Raw genomic sequence first — 22350 nt, 5'->3', positions numbered from 1 at the left:
GATATCCAACAATGTTGAGATTGAAGGATATGGAAACAAATATAGGGAATGTAATGTAGGCTATGCAATATATTATATGCAAAAAGGTAGTTAAAATCACATTACATTCTAGCCTTACAATCTAAAAACAAAAATATTGCTTTTGTTTTTAAAATGACTAAAGGCTAAACTAAAAATTTAAATAAAAACAAAAGCACAAACTAATTATATTAGCCTGCATTTGATTACCCCATTTTAATGGTCACTTTCATAAAAACATACTTATAGGTTTAAATTCCACATATGGCACATTTATTGTCTCCAACAACAAATATTTTAGCAATATGTATAAATATTTTATTTAGAATTATTGCGCTACTATTCTACTGTGCTCGTCTGTTAGAGGCGCGCGTGCGCGAGGCGGGGCTCGTTCACGGAAGCTTGAATTTTAGCGGAATTCACTTGCAGAAGCTCGTCCTCTCCTGACAGTGAAATAGACATATTTGTTTGACTTTCTACATTTACAGATGGAGAATATACCTGTGAAATGTAAGTTAAGCACTGAGGAAAGCACCACGTCTCAAACGCATTAAACAGCGGCAGTATTTATCTGTCAGTCAGCAACAGTAACGTTATCTGTCAGAGCATCTGACAGGGCAAGCTGCTTTAAACCTGTTAACTAACGTTATATCTTACCAGTTATTTTGAAGCGCTTAATATAACCTTGTGTCATGTTTAGGACAAATTGTAGCTACTATGTACTTTCACTGCAGGAGTTCACACTGCGTCCTCCGCTATTTTTCAGATGTGCTCGTATCAAACTAATGTATCGATATAAACAATAGGTTACTATCGTAACCCCGGTTCTCTGAAACATCGAGTGGAGAGATCCACCTATGGGAAGGGCATCCGTACCTGACCTCTGCAGAAGCATCCAATTGCACCAAGTCTGGCTAGACAGACAGAAGCGCGCAGCCAATGCCAGGTGAGGCCACACCCCCTCACCTAAGGGCATATAACATCTGGGCGCGCTGCTATTCCTCAGTAAGTATATTCGCTTCTCGTGCAGCAAGCGGGGCAAAGCTGGTGGATCTCTCCACTCGATGTTTCAGAGAACCGGGGTTACGATAGTAACCTATTGTTCTCTTTCATCATCTCGTGTTCGAGATCCACCTATGGGAGAGACATGGACAGCTCCCCGATTGCCCAATACACTCACAGTGAGGTTCTGAAAGCCAGAGAAAGACGGTCACCCCGGGGAGGCGGTGCCTGACACGTCCATTAATCATGAACCTGCAAAGGTGACGCCACACCGACTGCTGTGGACACGCAGGACATGAAGCATGCATGAGACACATACATGAAAGTACCCCCAACCCACCAAGGCACATAAACTAAACCCATAACGGGAAGTAAATGTTTGGTGGCAAGAATGAACATGACCAGCCGGGCCATTCACTCTTATTGGTTTCAACAGGGTACAGGGAAGAGCTAAGAAGACCCAACCCCTAAAACCGAATGTGCTACCGAGGTTCTGGTGACATCCAGCCGGTAGTAACGCACAAAGGTATGAGGAGAAGCCCAACTGGCAGCGGAGCAGATGTCCTGCAGTGACACTCCCCTAAACAAAGCCCAAGAGGCGGCTAAGCCCCTTGTGGAATGAGCTCTGATGCCCCTTGGGGGCTGCACTCCCTTTGCTTCATAAGCCATAGTTATAGCGCCCACAACCCAATGTGAGAGGCGTTGCTTCGATATGGGACTCCCTCTGTGCGGAGGGGCCCATGAAACAAAGAGCTGGTCGCTCTTCCGGAAAGCGCTGGTCCTGGTCATATAAGCCTGTAAAGCACGGACTGGACACAGAGCATTCAGCCTCTGATCCTCCAGAGAGGTAAAAGGTGGAGGGTGAAAAGCGGACAGCTCCAACACCTCCGAAGTGAACGCAGGGAAGCACTTCGGCATGAAGGCCGGGTTAGGCTTAAGGGAAACCTTATCTCCACTGAGGGAGAACTTAGTGCACGAGGGGTGAACCGAGAGTGCATGTAGCTCACTGACACGTTTGGCAGATGCCAAGGCCAAGAGCAAAGCTGTCTTGAAGGACAGCAGCTTAAGGGAAATACTCCCCAGGGGCTCAAAAGGATGTTGAGACAGTGCTTCCAGCACCATGGAGAGGTCCCATTCCGGAACAGTTCTCCTGATGACTGGCAACGAGCGGCGTGCACCCTTCATGAATCTGCGGATTAGAGGGTGCTGCCCGACAGTAGAGCCCTCAAAACCCACATGACAGGCTGAAATCGCAGCCAAATAGACCTTAATGGTGGAAAGAGACCTCCCTTTTTCCATGAGGTCCTGAAGGAAACACAAAATATCAGGAACTGAGCACTGATAAGATGTGAGACCGCGCCCATCGCACCACCCTTCGAACACGTGCCACTTACAGCCATATAAGGACCGTGTAGAGACGGCCCTGGCATTCTGAATAGTGGCGACCACACGCGGCGAAAGCCCAAGTGCGTTCAGGTTCGTCCTCTCACGGGCCAGGCCCAGAGAGCCACCCTGTCCGGGTGGGGGTGGTAAATCTCCCCGTTGGCTTGGGACAATAGATCCGTGCGAACGGGAAGGCGCCACGGCTCGGCGTATAACAGAGGAATTATCTCCGCCAGCCATGGTGCCTTGGGCCACCTGGGTGCTATCAGAATGAGAGACAGGCCCTGCTCTCTCACCCTGGCCAATGAGGGAATTATCAGGCACAGGGGAGGAAAAGCATACAGGAGCACTCTGGGCCATGGGTGGGCCAGTGCGTCTACCCCGAGGGGCGCGTCCATGTCCCTTAGAGAGAAGAACATAGGACAATGGTAGTTTTCGCGCGAGGCGAATAGATCTACGCTCGCCCGTCCGAATCTCATCCATAGCATTTCCACTATCTGAGGGTGAAGACGCCAATCTCCGTAGATTGGGTTTCCCCTTGATAGCAGATCCGCACCTCTGTTCAGAATGCCCGGAACGTGAGTTGCGCGTAACGACAGGAAAACCCGTCTGCTCCACACCAAAAGCTTGTAAGCTAGAGCGTGGAGTTTCGACGAGCGCATGCCGCCCTGACGGTTGATATAAGCCACAGCCGTGGTATTGTCGCACCGTACTAGAACGTGATGTCCCTGCAGGCGAGGCAGAAAATGATTCAGAGCTTTCCAAATGGTTAAAAGCTCTAAATAGTTTATGTGCGCTGAACGTAGTCTGTTTGGCCACAGACCGTTCACCGTTCTGCCCTCCTGGGTGGCACCCCAGCCTGTCAAGGACGCATCTGTCGTCACAACTTTCCGCATCGTAACCGCCCCCAGAGGGGTTCCCCGTGCGTAAAAGTTCTCGCTCTCCCAGTGGCGCAAGGTCGCCGAGCAGGCGCGTGTCACTGTTACCGAGCGGCAAAGGTCGCGAATCGGGCTGAAATGTAGTGACAAGACCCATTTCATGAACGCCCTCATCCTCAGAAGTCCCAATGGCACAACTTGGGTGGATGAAGCCATGAGACCCTGTAGCCTGAGACATGTGCGATATTGCACTTTCGCCCCTTCTCTGAACTGCGTCAGACAGTTCATCAGAGAGCGAACGCGCTCTTGAGAGAGGCGCGCTCGCATGGAGACCGAATTCAACTCCAAGCCCAAGAAAATGACATTCTGACTGGGCGTGAAATTGCTCTTGCTCACATTCACTTGAAACCCGAGCGATGTGATGTGCGCGAGCACACGGTCGGTGTCCTGCAACACCTTCTCCTTTGATTCGGCTATGATGAGCCAATCGTCTATATAAGTCAGGATTCTCAGACCTGATATTCTCAGAGGTGCTAAGCCCGCCTCCGCGCACAGACAGAAAGACCGGGGACTCAAACTGAGTCCAAACGGAAGAACTGTGAATTCGTAACATATGCCCTGGTAGGCGAAACGAAGAAACTTCCTGTGCGGAGGATAGATGCTTATGTGAAAGAAAGCATCTTTCAGATCGACTGATGTGAACCAGTCGTTCTGTTTTATGGCACGGGCGAGTGCGCCTTGTGTCAGCATTCTGAAATTGTATTTCCTCAAATGTTTGTTCAACACTCGAAGGTCCAAGATAGGGCGGAGAGAGCCGCCTTTTTTCGGGACCAGAAAATAACGGGAATAAAAACCCTGGTTCATCAGATTGGGAGGTACCACCTGAATCGCTCCCTTGTTTAAGAGAGATGAAATTTCCTCTTTCAGAATGTGAGAGGCGTTCTCTTCCGTGTGAGAAAAGAGAATGCCGTTGAAATGCGGGGGTTTTACTGCGAATTGCAATCTGTAACCCTGCATTACTGTACGCATCACCCACTCGGGAGCTGAAACGGTTCGCCAAGCCGCTTCGTGACTCGCGAGAGCTCCCGCTCGGGCCAGAGCGGAGCTGTGTGAGACCGACAGGTTTATTTGTGATGCAATGGCGCCATCTAGTGGGTACACTAGAGGCGACATGCAGGGGTTCGGAGGGATTTCCTCTCTCTGCAGTGAGATGAATTCTCTCTGCGGAGAGAGGTTTTCCCGCCGAAACGAATTCATTTGATTCGTATTTTTTTGTGTTTTGTGTGTTTTGTGTTGGGCAAACACTGGGGCCGAAGCCTTTATTGAGAGAGTGAGGGGAACAGAGTGTGGGCAGTGTGGTGTCACTGAGCTTAAACTTTCCCTTACAAAGGGCCCCCTGAACGTGGGGGGAAAACACACATCTCTCGAACACACGAGCTGGGCAGTCTCGTTTACACACGGAGAGCTGACCCATCCGCGGGACCCCCTGGGTTTTTTGGACGGGGGTCCTAGAAGAGGAGGGGAGTCCGAAGGGCTTGCGGCCCGTGAACATGGACTCGAAGCCCCCATCGGCTGAACATCAGGCAGGCCGCTTGCGTTTCGAGTCGGTGGGGTTGGAATTCGCAGGTCTCCCGGCCGCGGCCGCGGCGGGAGCGGGCTTACCCCAGTGCTTGTGTGTAGGTGCTGGGTTATGTTGCCGAGGGGGTGGTTTGTTGCGGGGCTTTTCTCTGCCCTGATGAAACTGTCGTCCCGTGGCCGGTGGGTTAGGCAAACGCACAGGGGGCGCCTGGCGTGGGACTGACTTCCTAGGAAGGCAAAGTTTGAAGGCCTCATCCTCCTTTTTCTTATCGTCACACCGTTGTTGCATCAGTGCGACGGCGGGGCCGAAGAGAGCCCGGCCGGGCTCCACCGGCGCGCCCGCGATGCGCCGTTTCTCACTGTCAGGGAGTCCCGACAGGTTCAGCCAGAGCGCGCGCTCTCCGACCACGGAAAGCGCCATGGAGCGCCCGCAAGCTTGGACGGCCTGCCGAGCGTTACGGAGGACGAGGTCGTTCACCGTTAGGATCTCCTTCCACAGGGTTTCAGAAGGATTTCCCTTTTCCAATTGTTGCCCTAACTCTTCAAGGATCTCCGCCTGGTAGGCGGAGAGGAGCGAAGAAACGTTAAGGGCCCTGACAGCCACGGCCGAGGACTTATAAGCTGCCTGGTGAACGGAGGCAGCAAAACGGTCCATCTTGTTGGGCAAGACCGGCTTGGGGGGAGCGAGCAGCCCGCCCTGAGCGGGGTTAAGGTGCCTGGCGATGGAAGGTTCGACGGTGGGAGGTTCGCCCATACCGTGCGCCGCCATGTCCTTAACCTCGAGTCCCGTGAGACCGTGTTTGAAGTCGAGCGGGTCGCTCCAATAATTTCTCATGTGCTTCGCGCACGCCGGGAGGATGGGGAAGAGTTGTTTCCTCGGGCCGGGAGGGGGTCCCAGCACTTTCCCATCATAAATATCCCTCTCCTGGTCGGTGGCGCTCTGCGGTGCCGGCCATTCGATGTTGAGACGAGCGGCCGCTCGCTCACACACTTCCAGGAGGATGGCTTGAGGCAGAACCGCGTGGGCCGTAGCCTGGGGAACACCAGAGGGCGGGATGGCCTCCTCGTCCTCTGAAACCCCAAGAATGGCCGCATCCTCCTCTTCGCCAGAACCGGGCAGGTCGTGGACGAGAGTGAGGTTGTCCCCGAAGATGTCCTCCTCGGGGAAGGCGGGATTGGGCTGGTCAGCCCAGACGAGAGACGTTGCGCCCCGGGAGGCCCCCGGTAGCGCGTCGTCATCACCGTGTCCCCCGTCCGAGTCAGAAGGGCTGAGCCCGGTGCACTGTGTCACTGCCACCTTAAGACGGCGTTTTAGCAGCTTCCTAGGCAGCAAGAGGCAGAAACTGCAATTCTCCGGGTTTTCAAGGGCTTCCCGAGCGTGCTTAAGACCCAAACAGACCACGCAAAGCTGATGAAGATCCTTAGCTGCGATGAGGGCACCACACGCGGCCGGGCAGGCCCGTGACATGCTATCCCCTGGAGAGGCTGCAGGCTTAGACAGTGACATACCAGCGAAGAAAACGGAGAAATCCGTGGCGGGCAGCCGTGAGGAGAAACGGTGAAAATAGCGAGAGCGTGGGCGGCTCCGAATGCAAAGCAGCAGTAGTTGAAAAATAAACAACTGTCACGTCCGGCGGAGGCTGATCTGGTCGATATGTCCTCCTGAAGACACGAGGTGAGCAGTGTAAAAATCCAACCGAGCTGTGAGATGCAGAGATCGCGAGAAGCGAATGTCAACTGAGGAATAGCAGCGCGCCCAGATGTTATATGCCCTTAGGTGAGGGGGTGTGGCCTCACCTGGCATTGGCTGCGCGCTTCTGTCTGTCTAGCCAGACTTGGTGCAATTGGATGCTTCTGCAGAGGTCAGGTACGGATGCCCTTCCCATAGGTGGATCTCGAACACGAGATGATGAAAGAGAACGGTAACGTTATTGCCTCATTCCATATCGTTTAAAAAAATCGATTATACTGTACAAACTCGATATACCAGCCCTACTAGGAATGTCCTCTTTCTCGTATCAGCCTCGTAGTTCTTTGACATTTTAACACGTTATAAATAACTTGAAGTAACATTGAAAATCTTCCCGGCACTGTGTATGACGTTTGCTGTTTGTTATGCTGATGGCCAGTGACTGGCCAATCAACTAGCCCGACATACTCTTTTACTGGCCCCGGGCCATCGGCCATTGCTTAAGTCGAGCCCTGAGTAGTAATATATATATATATATATATATATATATATATATATATATATATATATATATATATATATATATATATATATATATATATAGGTCCATTTAATAAATGCGTAATTTCACCTAATATATGTGTGTGCTATATGCTTATTTGGACTTATTAGACTAGTATTGCTCTATTGTAATCAACTGAGCATTGGCAGCTAGGTTTTGGAATAAGGCCATCGTGTCCAATATCACACAATTCCCAGGTAATGTTTATATTATGATGAACCTGCACACAAACAAGATTCACTGCTGCACGTTTAAAATTGACCCATTGCAAATATTCAAACAGGTCTGACCACATGCATGCTTCAGGTAAGGGTGGAGGATATACAGTGTTGGACAGCACATAAACAAGCCATACCACATCAAAGATTCAATCTCTCTCCAACGCCCAATCAAAACCTCACCAAGTTTATCAGAGGATGTGATTATATCTGCAGGGACACACGAATCGAGATCTGCATCCATTATTCCGAGAGGATCCAGCTGTGCAACGTGGTGCCCCCGAATCTGCAGGGATTTCCAGGAAAAAGACATAGATAGAAGAAGGAAAAGTGGAGAAGGAAGGACAGTAGTCCAAAGATTAGTATGGACAGTTGAGGAGGTGAGATTGGGACAGATAGAGATTGAAAACCACCAGAGAGAGGACAGAAGAGCAGAGACAGAAGGACACAGAGCAATGTTAACACACTGAATGAGCATGCTTGCAATCACACGAACACCACAAGCAGTTCTCACCAGATTGATGAAACCCGATAGATACTGGGACATTGTCAAAATTTACACAACTGATGCCCAATGGGTCAAGTTTGGCTTTATGATGACCTCTGACCTGTGAACAAGGCAACAGCCCTTACAAGCTTACAGAGGAGTGCAATCACAGATTAATTGTCCTTCTTAAGGCATTTATATATTAATATTTAAAGGGACCTAGCTTTCGAATTAATAAAATTAGCCAAGATAATTCACTTAAAAAAATATGTGAGGGGCAAAGATTTATTCCATTAAATTCTGTGGAGCTTTATAGATTGTGTTTGAGGATAATGTGGGCCTCACCTACAGTATCCAAAGTTTTAGACCAGAAATATATCATTGAAACGTGGAAAGTTTGGAAGGAAGGGAATTATATTTAGGCAGTGTTGACATTCACTACCAGCCAAAGGGAACACTGACTTGTTCTTTAACCCTTTACAAAGTAACAGTTGAGTCATCAAACAATGAAATAACACAAATGTAGACTATCATTCAAGAGTTTGGGCTTGGTAAGAATTTTTTATATTTTTGAAAGAAGCCTTTTATGCTCACAAAGACTGCCTTTATTTGATCAAATATACAGTAAAAACTGTAATATGCTGTAATATAATTACAATAAAATTATCTATTAGTTAAATCTATTAGTTAATTAGTTGAATAGAAAATTAGTTTATTTTAAAATGTAATTTAATCCTGTGATGGAAAAGTCTTCAATGTCACACAATACTTCATAAATCATCCTAATATGCTGATTTGGTGGTCAAGAAACATTTTATCATCAAATGTTAACAACTGTACTGCTTAATATTTATGTGGAAACTGTGATCCATCTTTGAATAATAGAACGTTTCGAAGGGGGTGGATTCTGGAATCCAATGCTGCTTCAATGTCTGAGTGATTATAATCAAGGTATTAATCAATATTCTTCCTTCAAAATATGAAATGAGTTGAATGACTTCTCGAGGCTAGTGAGATTTTACTCTATTATATAAGTTACCAGTGTGATTACTGAAATGTTCTTTTCATGTATTCTCTAATGTTTGTATCTAAATGCAGTAACAGTGCTTGCTCATTTAGCCTGGCTTCCAGGAATTAAATATGGAAAGGTGTTTTGTTTGAGAAAGGTCTTCAACATGTGTTATAACATATATCTGTTTTTCTAGCTCACCATGATGACTATAGGGTCATTGAAACCAATAGTTTAAGTGACCATTTCTTAGCTGTGTTATATTAAAGTGTCATCTCCTTGAGAGAAAGAACGTATTATCTTGATGTTTTGAGAATACTCTCCTGTTTATAGTTAGAGCCTGGCCAAATCCAACCTTGAGGAAGCTGTGTGTCGGTGTGTGTGTTAGTCTTTTTGGTTACAGGTTAAGGAACCAGTGGCATTATATTATTGGAAATTAACGGTGAGTTGTTGTTCGAGACAGACTGGCGCCTGTCAACGCAAATCTGCAAACTGGAAGGTCAGGACATGCCTAACTTCAGGGTCTGAGTGTCAGCTGCATAATCGACGGAGATATGCTTCAGTCTATCTGTATATGTGTGGAAAATTACTATGTTGATCTATTTCTTAGTCAATCAGAAACTGTAACCTGAAGCAAGGACGTAGCTTAGGCCTTGGTGGAGGGAATAACTGCTATCTTTGTAACTGTAACAGAGTGGCCTACGAACTCCATGTGAAGCTCACTTCTGCCTATCTTCAGTAAAACTTCTCTTTAATTTATTATAATTCTGACTCTTTTCTTAATTAATAATTTCTGGTTCTGGGTTTTTGACTGTAAATTCCCACACAATTAAAAAGGAAATTTATTTGCCCTTATTTGATAGAAATTTTTTGTAACATAATAAAATGTCTTTACTGTCACTTTTGATCAATTTAAAGCGTCCTTGCTTAACTGAACTTACTGAACCCAAACCTTTGAACAGCAGTGTGAATACATAAATTATAAGTATAACATATACTATGTTGAGGGGAAAACATGCAGCAGTTAAAGGGTCCTTTCCTCCAAACTTTATACCTGGTAGGCACGGATGAGAGACTGCACGGCTAGGTGGTCTTCCACCAGTTTTTCCACATTGGGCTGAGCTCCAACCAGCGCCTGGGCCTGAGAGAGTCCTGAGAGACTCACCCCCACTGGAGGTGGACTTTGGTAGGCAGTGCCAGGGGGAGCGCCTGCGTTGGCGTTACGGAAGAAGATGTCCCATGACTGTTGAGAAACGAGCACAGTGTGCACAGGAAGAGATTAAGAAAGAGAACAATAACAATATTTCAAGTGCTGTGCACAAAATAAATTAGAAAGTTTGTTTTACGGTGTCCCTAATCCTGAAATAGAGTGATGTCAATCTTAGAAAAATTGACATCACCCTTTATTCAAATATTATTATAAATTATTATTAAACATTTTGTAAGGATATTGTAGTTGTGCTTGGAGTAAATTGTTTTATGCCAAATTGTGCACACATCATTTTTTTTTAGCCAAAGAAATTATGAACATGCAAAAACAAGAGAGAACCAATGAAACATTAATAACTGATTATGTTGTAGTCAGTGTATGCTTTGTCCTGTGAGCTTTTTGCTTTTCTATGCATTTTTTTTTGTATAGTAAAATAAAACCTGTAGCTGAAGTTTGCCTTTATTTGCCAAATAATTCTGTCAGATAAATACCTTAACCAAGTTTAGTGCTTTGTTCTTCCCACATTTAATATTTTTGTCATATTTTGATGGTTTAATTGAACGTGTAGGGTCATTCAAAAAAACAAATATCCCCTTCGGACATCACTTTTAGCCACTGTTGTAAATCCACTGACGCACATCAGTAATTCTGGTTTATTAATATAAAACTTTAAACAAGTAAAAGCTGCTGACTAGCAGTATTGGTGTCTTGCATAATCACACAGGAACATAATCTGACTCATCAATCTGGTTCATCCTCCAAAGTCTCAAGTACAGATTGGAACTGCAGTCACATCAGAGTAAACTGTGGGAAGGGGTAAAATCTCAGCAAACTGCTTTTCAGAGGAGCAAAACTTCACTGGATAAACTAGATGTTTAATTGCATAACCAAAGACTTTATATGCAATCATTTAAAAAGATTTAGGTTCATGTAGGGACAGAAAAGAAGAGCAGTTTGAACCCTATAGACAACATATGACCTGGTTCTGCACATGAGGGCTTACTTACCGACACATCAGGTCACTGTGATTCAATGACATCACAAAGGACCTCATACTAACCTGATAATAGTTTCATAGGCTTTCCTGCTTTGAGGAGCTAAAGAGCTCAGTGTGTTAAATTGAGAGAAGCGGTGGTGTATCGTCCTGCAGTAGGGCGCATGAGGGAAGTCCATTTCTTTATAGATTTTATGTTACTTCTATCTACAATAAGCAACTTTCGCAGAAGTCTGCATTTTGCTTTCTTCATATCTGCCAGCCTATATGAATCACTCGTGTACTTTACTTTTACTGTCACCCAGTACTCAAAAGGTCAAAATAGTTCAAGCTAATTGATATAAATATCATAAACAACAACTGCTGTCTATGCATCTAAAGGTATACTAAGGTGTGTCGTTCAAAGACTGAAAAGATACAGAACTAAATGAAAGGGTAACGCAACGCAGCAGGTTTAACCACTCAACTTGACTTAGCATGTTTCAGTATGATACATTCTTTACATTCATATAACATTTAGTTCCACTTTGAAAACATCCTGGAAACCAGATAAGGGCATGTGACATGTAAAAGAAAAGTCTTACGTAACAGCCCTGCAAAGCTAAGCTTACTGTCTGAGTGGTGAACCAGTCACATTATGAAACGTGGATGTCCTCAAGCATAACCTTGGAGATCAAAGAAGTTCCTCTTCAGTTAACCTTCAAACTAGAGAAATGAATCTGTCCAATTCATAAATAAATCATTCAGGCTGGCTTGTGAACTGAATTGACTGAATCATTTCTAAAGATCTGACTCAAATGTTAACATTTCATTCACATATTAAACCATTGCTACATTAACTCTCATGAACCTCTCATGATAAGCCAGATGGCAAGATTTTTCAGAAAATTTTAAATTGTGCAAAAGTCATATGGGCTACTACTTTTATGATGCATTTATGATGCTTTCCGTATTTAGTCCTCAATTTTTGTACACCTTAAAAGAAAGAAATATCGGTTTGTATTACAATAACATGAAAACTGCTCCAACACTGAAACAACTACCCACTTCACTTTTAAACTGACTTAAAGACCGAAAAGGAATGTAATTTTTTTTGTAGTACAACAAAAAACAAACAACACTGATTAATCATTAAAAATATAAACACGAATGCGTAGTATGAAAGAAAACGGTGAATTTTGATTTCATGTGGATTTTAAAGTCACCATGAAATAAAAATTGACAATTATTTTTTATGGAATATTGCAGTATTTATAATGAATGATATATCCATGCACATTTTTAAAAAAAATGAATGTGCCCTCGTAATCTTTAATCAAAATAACTTCCCCTCCATCTTGCAGCGACATCACTTCTCTTCTTTGATGATGCGTTTACTGGCGTGAGGGCGGGACAACCCGTCACTCACAAGAGATCCACCAATAGGAAACGACAACGATCCAATGAACTCCCATTGGACAATATCAAGTCCTACCTTACATCTTTTCTGTTTGAGAAGCTGTTTCACTTGTATATACATCACAATAAAGGAATAAAGAACTACTGCAATTTCGGTTTCATGTCGACTTTAAGCATAACTGTGGTATTGTGGTTTGATCCATCCACAAATGACTGTACCAAAGCAGCCAGAATTTCTTCACAAAATCCTCGACGCTGAACGCCGATGTCTTACCTTGTGCACACTTTTGGGGTTCTCCAGCCACGCGTAATACATCTCCTCCACATAGTTGGAGCTTGTCCCGTTAAGAAAAGGCTCAGCGGCGACAGGGGCCGTGAAGCACCTAGAGGGCTGAAACGTCCTTAGGGCCCCAGGTGCCACTGCTGTCCTGTGCTGTGAGAAACTTTGAGCACTTTGAGAGGCTGTGAGCGGCCGCAGCCGTGCAGCGCAAGTCCTTAAGCGGTGCATCGCAGTCTATAAAACAGCTCCACCGCCTCTCCAAACCAACCAGGAGAATGAAAGCTCCCCACAGCACTGAATTCAACAGATCCTGGATGTGTTCCTTTAATAAAGGTGGTTATCGTCCTACTTGTCCACTCAAGGCCTGTTCGAAATCCTGCCCCTCCCAGGAAGCTGAAGAAAACACCAAATGAAGCATGTAAGTAAAAAATGAAAAAGATTACATTTTGGCAACACTAAATGTTAAGAAATAAATAGCATGCTTTTGTGCCCTCTTGCTCACCATCCATATGCGAGCTGTCCTTTAATTTATGAAAAAGACTGATTATATGCATGCATATGCATCCTTAAACCCTGAAACAGTCTGACATCCACATCTCAAAATAGTTGGCCTTTCTGCAATAAGGAAGTTCAAAGGCTGCATAAACAAGACACTTGAACTCAGGTTGCATGAGGGAGGGTTTAAGTGTACAGTAAATCACTTAATGGAAATAGAATATGTAAATATCACTACTGTAAATATAAGTTTAAGGTGCCAAAACATTCCTTGTCAAGTAACAGTGGGAAGTAAAATTAACTAGAGGAAATCATTACAAAAAAATTTCTTATAATAATGAACTGCAGATCTTAACTTTTGATGACTGTGGCTCTTCTTACCCTATAAACCGAACAAACAGGGCTTGAAATGAAGATACATAGAGCGCAAGAGTTACTATTAAATTACAAAATAAGAGTTTAATCTGTTGGTAGCAGAAATGTCTCAGAGTAACGGAGCACACCGGCTAGCTTCAGCTAACTCGAGCTAATAACAAAACTCTCCATAAAACCTTCAAACTCCCCTTTAAACTGCCCCATGCATCAATGGAAGATAATAAAATAGCACGTTATACAGCTCTAATAACAAAATATACCTCTAAATGTGTCTCATAAAAGAGTTTTCTCTTCAGTACCGGTGAGGTTGTTGCTGACTGATGCAGAAGTGACTCGCTAACGCCTTAACGTTACTGACAGGAACATTAAAACGTGTAAAAGCGATACAAAAACATAGATAAAAGCGATTCAGATACTTACTCTCAGAGCAGGATATTTTTTAAAGTGTAGTTTAATTTCATAAAATACAAAAATTGAAAGAGAATGAGCGAGATATCAGGAGCAGGATGTGTCTCGTGGCTGGTCTTATTCAAATAAATGAGTCGCTCGTTTCTAGGCAGCGCGAGCGAGCACTGCTCTGCGTCACGAGCGCGCATGACGTCAGCTACACGACGCAAAGAGTTGCGGTTATTTTTTTCCCTAGACATCTTGGAATGTAACTAATGCAATTATTTATTTTATTATGTACAGTACCATATACACAACAAAGCGAGGTTTCAGCAAAACAAATAACAAAAGCCTACATAAAAACGTTAAATACTATACACAAACATTTTGGTATATCTAAAAAAAAAGAAGAAAAAAAGAAAAAAGCGCCAACGTAATGTACCATTAAAAAAACCCAAATTATATTCTTAGAAGTACACTGGAATATTCTACCATGTAAGAATATTCTTCCAATACCATGATTTTTTAATATGGAGATTACAAAACCATAGTACAGTCAATCATTCATTACGAGGTATTACCATTTTAGATGATTAGGTCTACTATATGGTACGACTACAGTAGCCTACTTTTAAGGGTTTCGTGGATGTTCTTCAACAAATTTGTTCCTGTATCATAAACATAGACACAAATAAGGGAAAATTATAGATCAGTGTCATTTTCTGGAAAACTTCAGGAAAAAGTAGCCTACACAAGTGATTCAATATAGGGAGGCAGATATGAAGAAAGCAAAATGCAGACTTCTGCGAAAGTTGTTTATTGTAGATAGAAGTACATAAAATCTATAAAGTGCATAGTAGTGTTACACTAAGCTTCATGGATCAGGACAGGTTTTTGACCTTTATACTCTTTAAAAGATCCATTTTGTCCTTTGTTTTGAAACATTATTTTAACTGATTTATAAAAACCATATATAGGCCTAAAACTAACTTTACAATATAAAGTACTACAATAGTGAGAAAAAACATTAAGACTGGATGAGAAGTTGAATTATACAGAATTTGTAAGACATGCTATAACATTGATAACCAGAACTTTTCCTTAATCTGAAATTATCAGCATGCAAACAGCAACTGTTGATTAATTTGGGCAGAGTAAAAAGTTGCTGCCTTATACATTTAGTACAATCAACTTGGATTTTCAAGCCATTTCAACTTATATTACATTAAACGGACTTAAATAAAAGTAATGGAATCTTGGGTAACTTATAAACAAAAGTTGGAAATTACTCAACTAATTTTGATGAGTTAAAGCAATGTAAAACATATCTTGTCATAACTTTTTGATCATAGAATTTTTTTTACAGTAACTAGACAACCTGCACAAACAACAGTTTTACTGTGTGTTTACACCACAGTTGCTTAATTTAATTCAAACTGATAATTTTAGTGACCCAGCACTCTGAAGTATGCATGACTGGCACAGTTGTGTAATAAATTCACATGCTGTTTTCTCATATCTTATCAGCCGTCAGCTAGACCTCCCGGCTCATTCAGATAACGCCCATACGTTTGTTAGCAAGACCACAAGGTCAGCAGTACAGTAGAGTTCTTTTATATTGATTTCATTTGGCTTCGTAAATTGTAGATATATAAACCACTACATGGGTTTTGACAGTCTGTTTATTGATAATACTGATAACATCTTAATACATTTCTTATAGCACACATAGAGAAAAAGAGGGAGAGCACATTGGAAGAACAGGTATGAATATTAATGAGTATTGTAACTGAATAAAATCCACATTGCAGGATTTGAGGTTACATACAAAAAAAAATCTGCAAGTTGGAAGGCTCATCTTTAGAGAAATGTGAAGCCATCATATTAAAGATTAAAAAAGACTACAAATTGATCGCTATTGGCTTGATGTTGTAAGAGCAGCAATGCGTCACCACTAGAGAAACACAACACTGGTTCACTCTTTCACATATGAGTAACACTCAGACACACACACACACACACACAAGCTTCTCATTAGTGGCCTGATTAGATTACATCACTAAAACGTTTCATCCAACAGGCCGCTGATTGGAGAAGTATCCAGTTGATAACAGAGATTAAACTCTTTTGGTGGTTATTCAGTGTATAAACTGCAAAAAAGATGTCTTCCTCAGTATTTTTGTCTTGTTTTCCAGTACAAATATATAAACATTCTTAAAAAAAGATGCATTTACCTGACAGGCAAAATGATGAGATGTTAGGCCTTGTTTTCTGAAAAAATTTTCAGATGTCAGTTTTTGCTTAAAACAAGAACTGATATCTGCCAATGAGATATCTTCTCATCGCCCATTTGAATTAAGTTGGTTTTTCAGACCTCATTGGCAGATATTTCTTCTTGTTTTCAATGTAATTGTTACTTGACTTTGCTAAACTTTTCATTAAACATTTTTTCACTCCTCAAGTTAATGTATCTTGATTTAAGGATGTTTAGATATTTGTACTGCAAAACAAGACAAACATACTGAAGACGACAGTTTTTGCAATGATTTAGGTGTTAAGTTTATTAGTGCAAGAAAATGGTTTTTCTGTTTAAGAATAAAAGTGAGTGAATTCTTGGATAGCTGGTAACATTATGCATTTTTTCGAACAAGAACATTGTGGTAAAGAGCGCCCACTAAAGGTTTAGGCAGCATTTGAGCAAAGCACAATGAGGGTTGCTGATTAAATGCAAATCAGATGCTTACATTGACAGACATAATTCGAGGTCAATTTTGTAGACTAGCAGCCAAAGCATCCATTCCGTAATAAAAACACATGCATAATGCGACCAAGCGTGACAGCGGCAAACGCTGCGATTGAGCCACGCTAATAAATTAATTATTTCACATTTTCACATTTGGGCTCAGCCGACACTGCTCAAACAACAACAAACTCTTTTACAAAAGCATGCCTTACAATCAGAATAATTATGTTTTACCATGATAGTTATTATCAGTAAGTCATCATTTTTAGACAAAATAGTTATATGCACTTACAAAGCTCAGAAAATAGATAGAATCACCAGCATTCAGTATAAAATAAACAATGGCAAAAAAACAAAAAAACAAAATTCACCAAAATGTATTATTGTGAAGTTGAAGTTCATGCAAATAGTTTCCATCTACAATATAAGTTAACATTATGCAGCGGTAGTTTTACAAGATGTCTATTTATTGAGCTGTTGTATTTTTCCATTATCTTCAATAAACGCGTATAAGAAAGAAATAACACCAGTTTGTCGACATGCAGATCGCCGTTTGCGGTGGATGTCGCATTTTTCACCATTTACAACGCTGGGTTCATTAGAGCCAACTACAAAAGTAAGTGTCAAATTTCAGAATAAAATTAAAAGCAACAGAAACTATAGCCTCAACAAAGGTCATGTGACTTCAGTTAGCGGCCCACATTCAGGAGGAGATAAATCTTTTGACAGGATGTCAAAAACAGTACCAGTTGTCAGGACCGTTTTGCAATTCTGCTAGGTAGAAAGACAACACTAACAGAAACATCCCTTCAAATCTGGCGTAAAGAGTCGTCTGTGCGTTATGGCTTTCAACACTTTAATATAGGGATTATATGCGTTCACATTCAAGATATCAGTGCCATTGTATTGTAAAACCACACACTCACTCTTAAAAAGGATACAAAAAAACAATACTGCCTTAATAACTCCACATAAATTAGATATAAAAAGTTCTTGTGAGTACAGAACAAAAAGAAAAGCGAAGAACTATAGCTGAAGGTGCCTGAGTCGAGGTGAAACGCAAAGTTCCTGTGACAAAGGTAGACACATGTTAAAATTCGTCTCATAGGTTACAGATCACCATGGTAACCAGAATGGCTATTTAAATCTCGAACACACGTAGCCGGCGAACAGCAGTACATTTCCTGCTGCTTTACAATAAAGGCCCTCAAAAACGACATGCTGTACGCTCTCAAAACGAGTCTCATACAAGATCCCCAGAGCGTTCAGAGATAAAATGATAACCCGTTCCGACACTTGCTCAGTCTTAACAGTGAAATGATTGTGTAAACACTGCAAAAAAAATTACTTTCTTATTCAATAGTTTTGTCTTGTTTTCCAGTTCAAATAACTAAACATTCCTCAGTGAAGAAGCAAAATGACTTAATAACTTAAGTCTTGTTTTAAAACAAGAAAAGAATACACACAAAACATAACATTTTTAATCAAGATTATATTCCTGACCCCATTGGCAGATATATTTTTTTGTTTTCAGCAAAAACCCATCTAATTTTGATTTTTTTTTCAGAAAGCAAGACTTAAAGGGGTCATGACATGAGAAATCAAATTCTTTTGTCATAAAAGAGGTCTTTGTACCATTAAAACATCCTACAAGTTTTATTGCTTAAAACGTCCTCCTCATTATAAACAAAGCATTTGTTTAATCAAGCTCCGAAAACTGCTCGTTCTGATATTGTAGGAACTGTGACACTGGCAAATTCATTTGCATATGACTACCTCCAGAGCAAGACATCGACCAATCACATCATCACACCATAGGCCCCGCCCCCTGCCATCAGTTGCTTTATGGCTGATATTTGCCTGCATCGGATATGAGCGGCACGTCAAAAGCAAACAGAAGCCATTATAATCAGTGAAGCTGTCTACACTGTTCAGTCTCCACGCGCTTGAGTCTGTCGACAACAGAACAGATGGATGGCAAATGGTTTACTTTAATGATGTCCCAGATCGCGTCGGAGGATTATATGTTTGTTCGGAGAACAAACTTTTTCAAACAAAGAAACTTTTGTTGACAGAGGAAGCAGTCGACTATATTGAATCTGACAGAAGCTGCATAGCAAACTGTAAGTGAACGATTTCATAATGCTTTGATAGTTTTATGTGGATAATGTTTTTAAAACACTTACGTGCAATAGCGATAGGGCTGCACGATATTGGGAAAAAATTACATTGCGATATTTTATTTTTCTGCGATATATATTGCGATATGAAAAATATTTCACCCAATGATTGAATAGCTCTCTTTGGAAAGAATGAATCATCTGAATGACTGGGGTGATTTTGTAATGGAGTAAATCTGCATAGATTCTATTAACTAATGTAGTTAACTAGAGTTTAATAAATGGAACCTTATTGTAAAGTGTTTCCGATTTGTTATGTCTCTTGAGTTCAGTGTTGGACAGATCAGTTGTTTTAACCATTCATTAAAGTGAATCGGTTCAAATGAATCATTAGTTCGCGAATTGGAGGTGTCATTAACGGACCACGGCACACGTTGTGTGATTATCCCGGCAGTTAGGACATCGCACAAGATTGGTCTCAACACAGAAAACATTTCATCACTGGATAGATTTTTTTTGTTTTGTTTATTGAAAGTGTGTTTTATCTGAATGTGTGGAACGCTTTTCAGAGAATATTTTTTTAGCACAATTCACAACCAGCGGTAGTTCAGGAAAAAAATATATCCGAATGCTTCACCTGAAACTTCGGTCTTCCGACTTTTTACCATTGTGTATTCTCAAAGATATTCAGTCAACTCAATTCATTAATATGCGCGAGGGAGAGAGAGCAAGACAGTTTGAAAACGGTGAGAGTGTGCGCGCGCGACCGGGGCTCTCTCTCTCTGCTCGTTCTCTCAGTTTTGCGCAGCAGTCAGTCATCTATCATCACTCACCGGTCAAATAAGGCTTTGGCGGGACAAAAATACGCTTTGGCGGCCACCAAAAAATGTTCAATGGAGGAAGGGCATTCTGACTTTATTTTGAATTCTCATGTTCGTTCAAGCTCAGAAATAAGAGAAAGACCACTGATCTGCCCGGCTCACAGAAAACAACGCGCAAGTTCCAGTCTTCTTACGCTTGATGTTCAAACTGACAGGACTTAAAAACACATGCAAATGATAAACTTTCACTATATGATGGTTAAACTTTGCAATTAATCCGCGAATCGCAAGCGTTACGGGCCGGGGAGCTGCTGGCCCGTGCTGATCATGAATCACGGATCAACTGTATACTGTACGACTTACATCGCAACATCCTGCGATGTGACTATCGTGGATGCGCACATCGCGATATCGATGCTAAAACGACACATCGTGCAGCCCTAAATAGCGATGATACGGTTTCCTATGCAATGACGTTAGCCAATCATAACATTGGCCGTTTCCTGACAAGCCTTAAAGGAGCCGCTCTTTAAAAACGGGTCATTTCAGATTCAGACTCAAGTTTTTCTAAACCTGTATGAACTGCTTTTTGGTTACACATATTCTTCAAAATATGTTATTTTGGGTTCAACAAATTCATACAGGTTTCAAACAACTTGAGGATGAGTAAATGATGACAGAGTTTTCATTTTGGGTGAACAATCCCTTTAAAATTACAAGGAAAATATTTAAATAAAAAATCCATTTCATGACCCCTTTAATATCTTTGGACATTTTGCATCTCAAGTAAATATATCTTGATTTAAGAATGTTTAGGTATTTGTACTGGAAAACAAAAAAAGATTCACATTCTTACAACCTCGCAGACAACTTTAACAAAACTTAGTAAATAGCATCTCAAATAAGATCAGATCAGCACTGACTGTCAATAAGGAGGACACATCAGCTGCTGGCCAATAAATGAGATTATGCTCCGATTTAGAGACAAACAGCTCAGCTCAACCTGCAGATATATGAGGCAAATCTCAATGATGTGATAATGTCAGCTGCCTCCAAGAGATTTGATTGTAAAAACCATGAAGCACCCTGATAATACAGACACTGATCACGGTTATGGGAAATCTGGTCGCCACCACATGTGTGTCTAAGAGACATATGAGTTTTGAATCTTAAAACCTTGTGTGAACTGCCGCGGTTTTATTTTAATTTAAACAGCGAGCTGTGAACTTCAACATGCACAGCGCTGCCGAAGTACACTAGAGATTACTTGAACACCAAAAAAAAAAAAACAATCGCTAATACTTAAAATCCATGCTTAAAAAAGAGATTGAACTCAAAAGTGTTTTAAAACAAAACAGTAATTTGACCATCAAATATACAATCGCAAGAACAACAGCAATAGTTAGAATCCTGACGGAAGTAATAATCATTATAATAGTAGTAACAATAACAAGAATACAATAATAATAATAATAATAATATTTTATTAAAACTTGATCTACTGTATTTGGGAGTACCTGGGCACAGGGGGCATAAGGCCAGTGAAGACGAAAGTGGAGCGCAAAGGACTGTGGACAAGAAGGCAATCGTGCGGGTTATTACAACTCTAGACGGGGACCTGGAGTCTATGATGGCTCTCGATGATTAATATATGCAGTGCTGCTCTTGCGTCGGCGGTGAGTCTTGGCATAAAGACGTGCTGGGTGTTGTGGGAGGTGAGGGGTGTGTTTCGAGAGCAGCCCATCAGGCAGAGAGATAACTGTTGGTTTGCATGCAGGGGGAGGACGGCTGGAGGTTTCGGAGCGTTTCGACGCTGGACCCCTGCTGCCGTCCCATCAGTCCTCCCTGTCCTTCACCTCCGCCTCTAATGTACTCGCTGCAGGGCCGGTCTGAAATACAGAGAGACAGAGAGTCACCATTGAAAGAGTTCAACTCGGAATACTGTGTGCTTTAAACAATGCTCTACATACGGTATGTATACAAAATGCACATAAATTAAAAAACTTCAATTCATCTTGTTGTTTTTAACTTATATATTAATTATCATATATTCAATATTAATTTATTACATTAATAAACAAATTATACTATAATTAAACTACATTTATTTACACTACCGTTCAAAAGTATGAGGTTGTTGTGATATTTATTGTTGTTTATTGATTATTGACTCTTTTGCTCACCAAGGCAGCATAAACTTGATCAACAATACAGTAAAACAGTATTATTGTGAAATATCATTACAATTTAAAGCTGTTTTATTTAAATGTATTGTGTTTAAATACAAAGTAAAAAAGAACAGCATTTATTTGAAATAGAATCTTCGGTAACAATATAAATGTCTTTACTGACACTTTTGATCAATTTAAAAGGGACCTTCAAAATTCCCTTTTATACTGTTTTTAAATACATTTATGTGTCCGCAGTGTGTAAACAAATACCCTATTGTGGTAAAAATCCATCCACTGTTTGTTATTTGTGAAAGTGAAAATAGCATATTTTCATAGCGATAGATTCTATTTACACTATGGTAAATGGACTGCATTTTATATAGCGCTTTCACAGACCGAATGGCCACCAAAGCGCTTTACATAGTTGCCTCACATTCACCCATTCATACACACATTCATACACCGACGGCGGTGTCAGCCATGCAAGGCGCCACCCAGCTCGTCGGGAGCAGTTGGGGTTAGGTGTCTTAC

General features: G+C 41.7%; 2 protein-coding genes across 26 annotated transcripts in view; both read right to left on the bottom strand.

Annotated features, from left to right (window-relative positions):
• Positions 1-14179, bottom strand: part of ogdhb (oxoglutarate dehydrogenase b) — a 33383-nt gene extending 19204 nt beyond the window's left edge. The window contains exons 1-4 of the mRNA XM_077243646.1: positions 13998-14179; positions 12702-13100; positions 9880-10068; positions 7513-7615 (exon numbers count right to left, since the gene is read on the bottom strand). Of these exons, the coding sequence (XP_077099761.1) occupies positions 7513-7615; positions 9880-10068; positions 12702-12935 (526 nt within the window). The 5' untranslated portion in view covers positions 12936-13100; positions 13998-14179. The remainder of the gene's footprint in view (positions 1-7512; positions 7616-9879; positions 10069-12701; positions 13101-13997) is intronic.
• Positions 14180-15628: 1449 nt separating this feature from the next.
• The window catches only part of camk2b2 (calcium/calmodulin-dependent protein kinase (CaM kinase) II beta 2), a 72843-nt gene continuing 66121 nt past the window's right edge, over positions 15629-22350 (bottom strand). For all 25 annotated transcript variants that reach the window (XM_077243623.1, XM_077243621.1, XM_077243622.1 and 22 more), the window contains one exon: positions 15629-21537. The gene's annotated coding sequence lies outside the window, so the exon portion shown is untranslated. The remainder of the gene's footprint in view (positions 21538-22350) is intronic.

This window comes from Siphateles boraxobius, unplaced genomic scaffold (assembly GCF_051911475.1).
Source record: "Siphateles boraxobius isolate OS27281-9 unplaced genomic scaffold, OSU_SipBor_1 25, whole genome shotgun sequence".
Classification (NCBI taxonomy): domain Eukaryota; kingdom Metazoa; phylum Chordata; class Actinopteri; order Cypriniformes; family Leuciscidae; genus Siphateles; species Siphateles boraxobius.
This window is presented reverse-complemented; position numbering and strand designations above follow the sequence as displayed.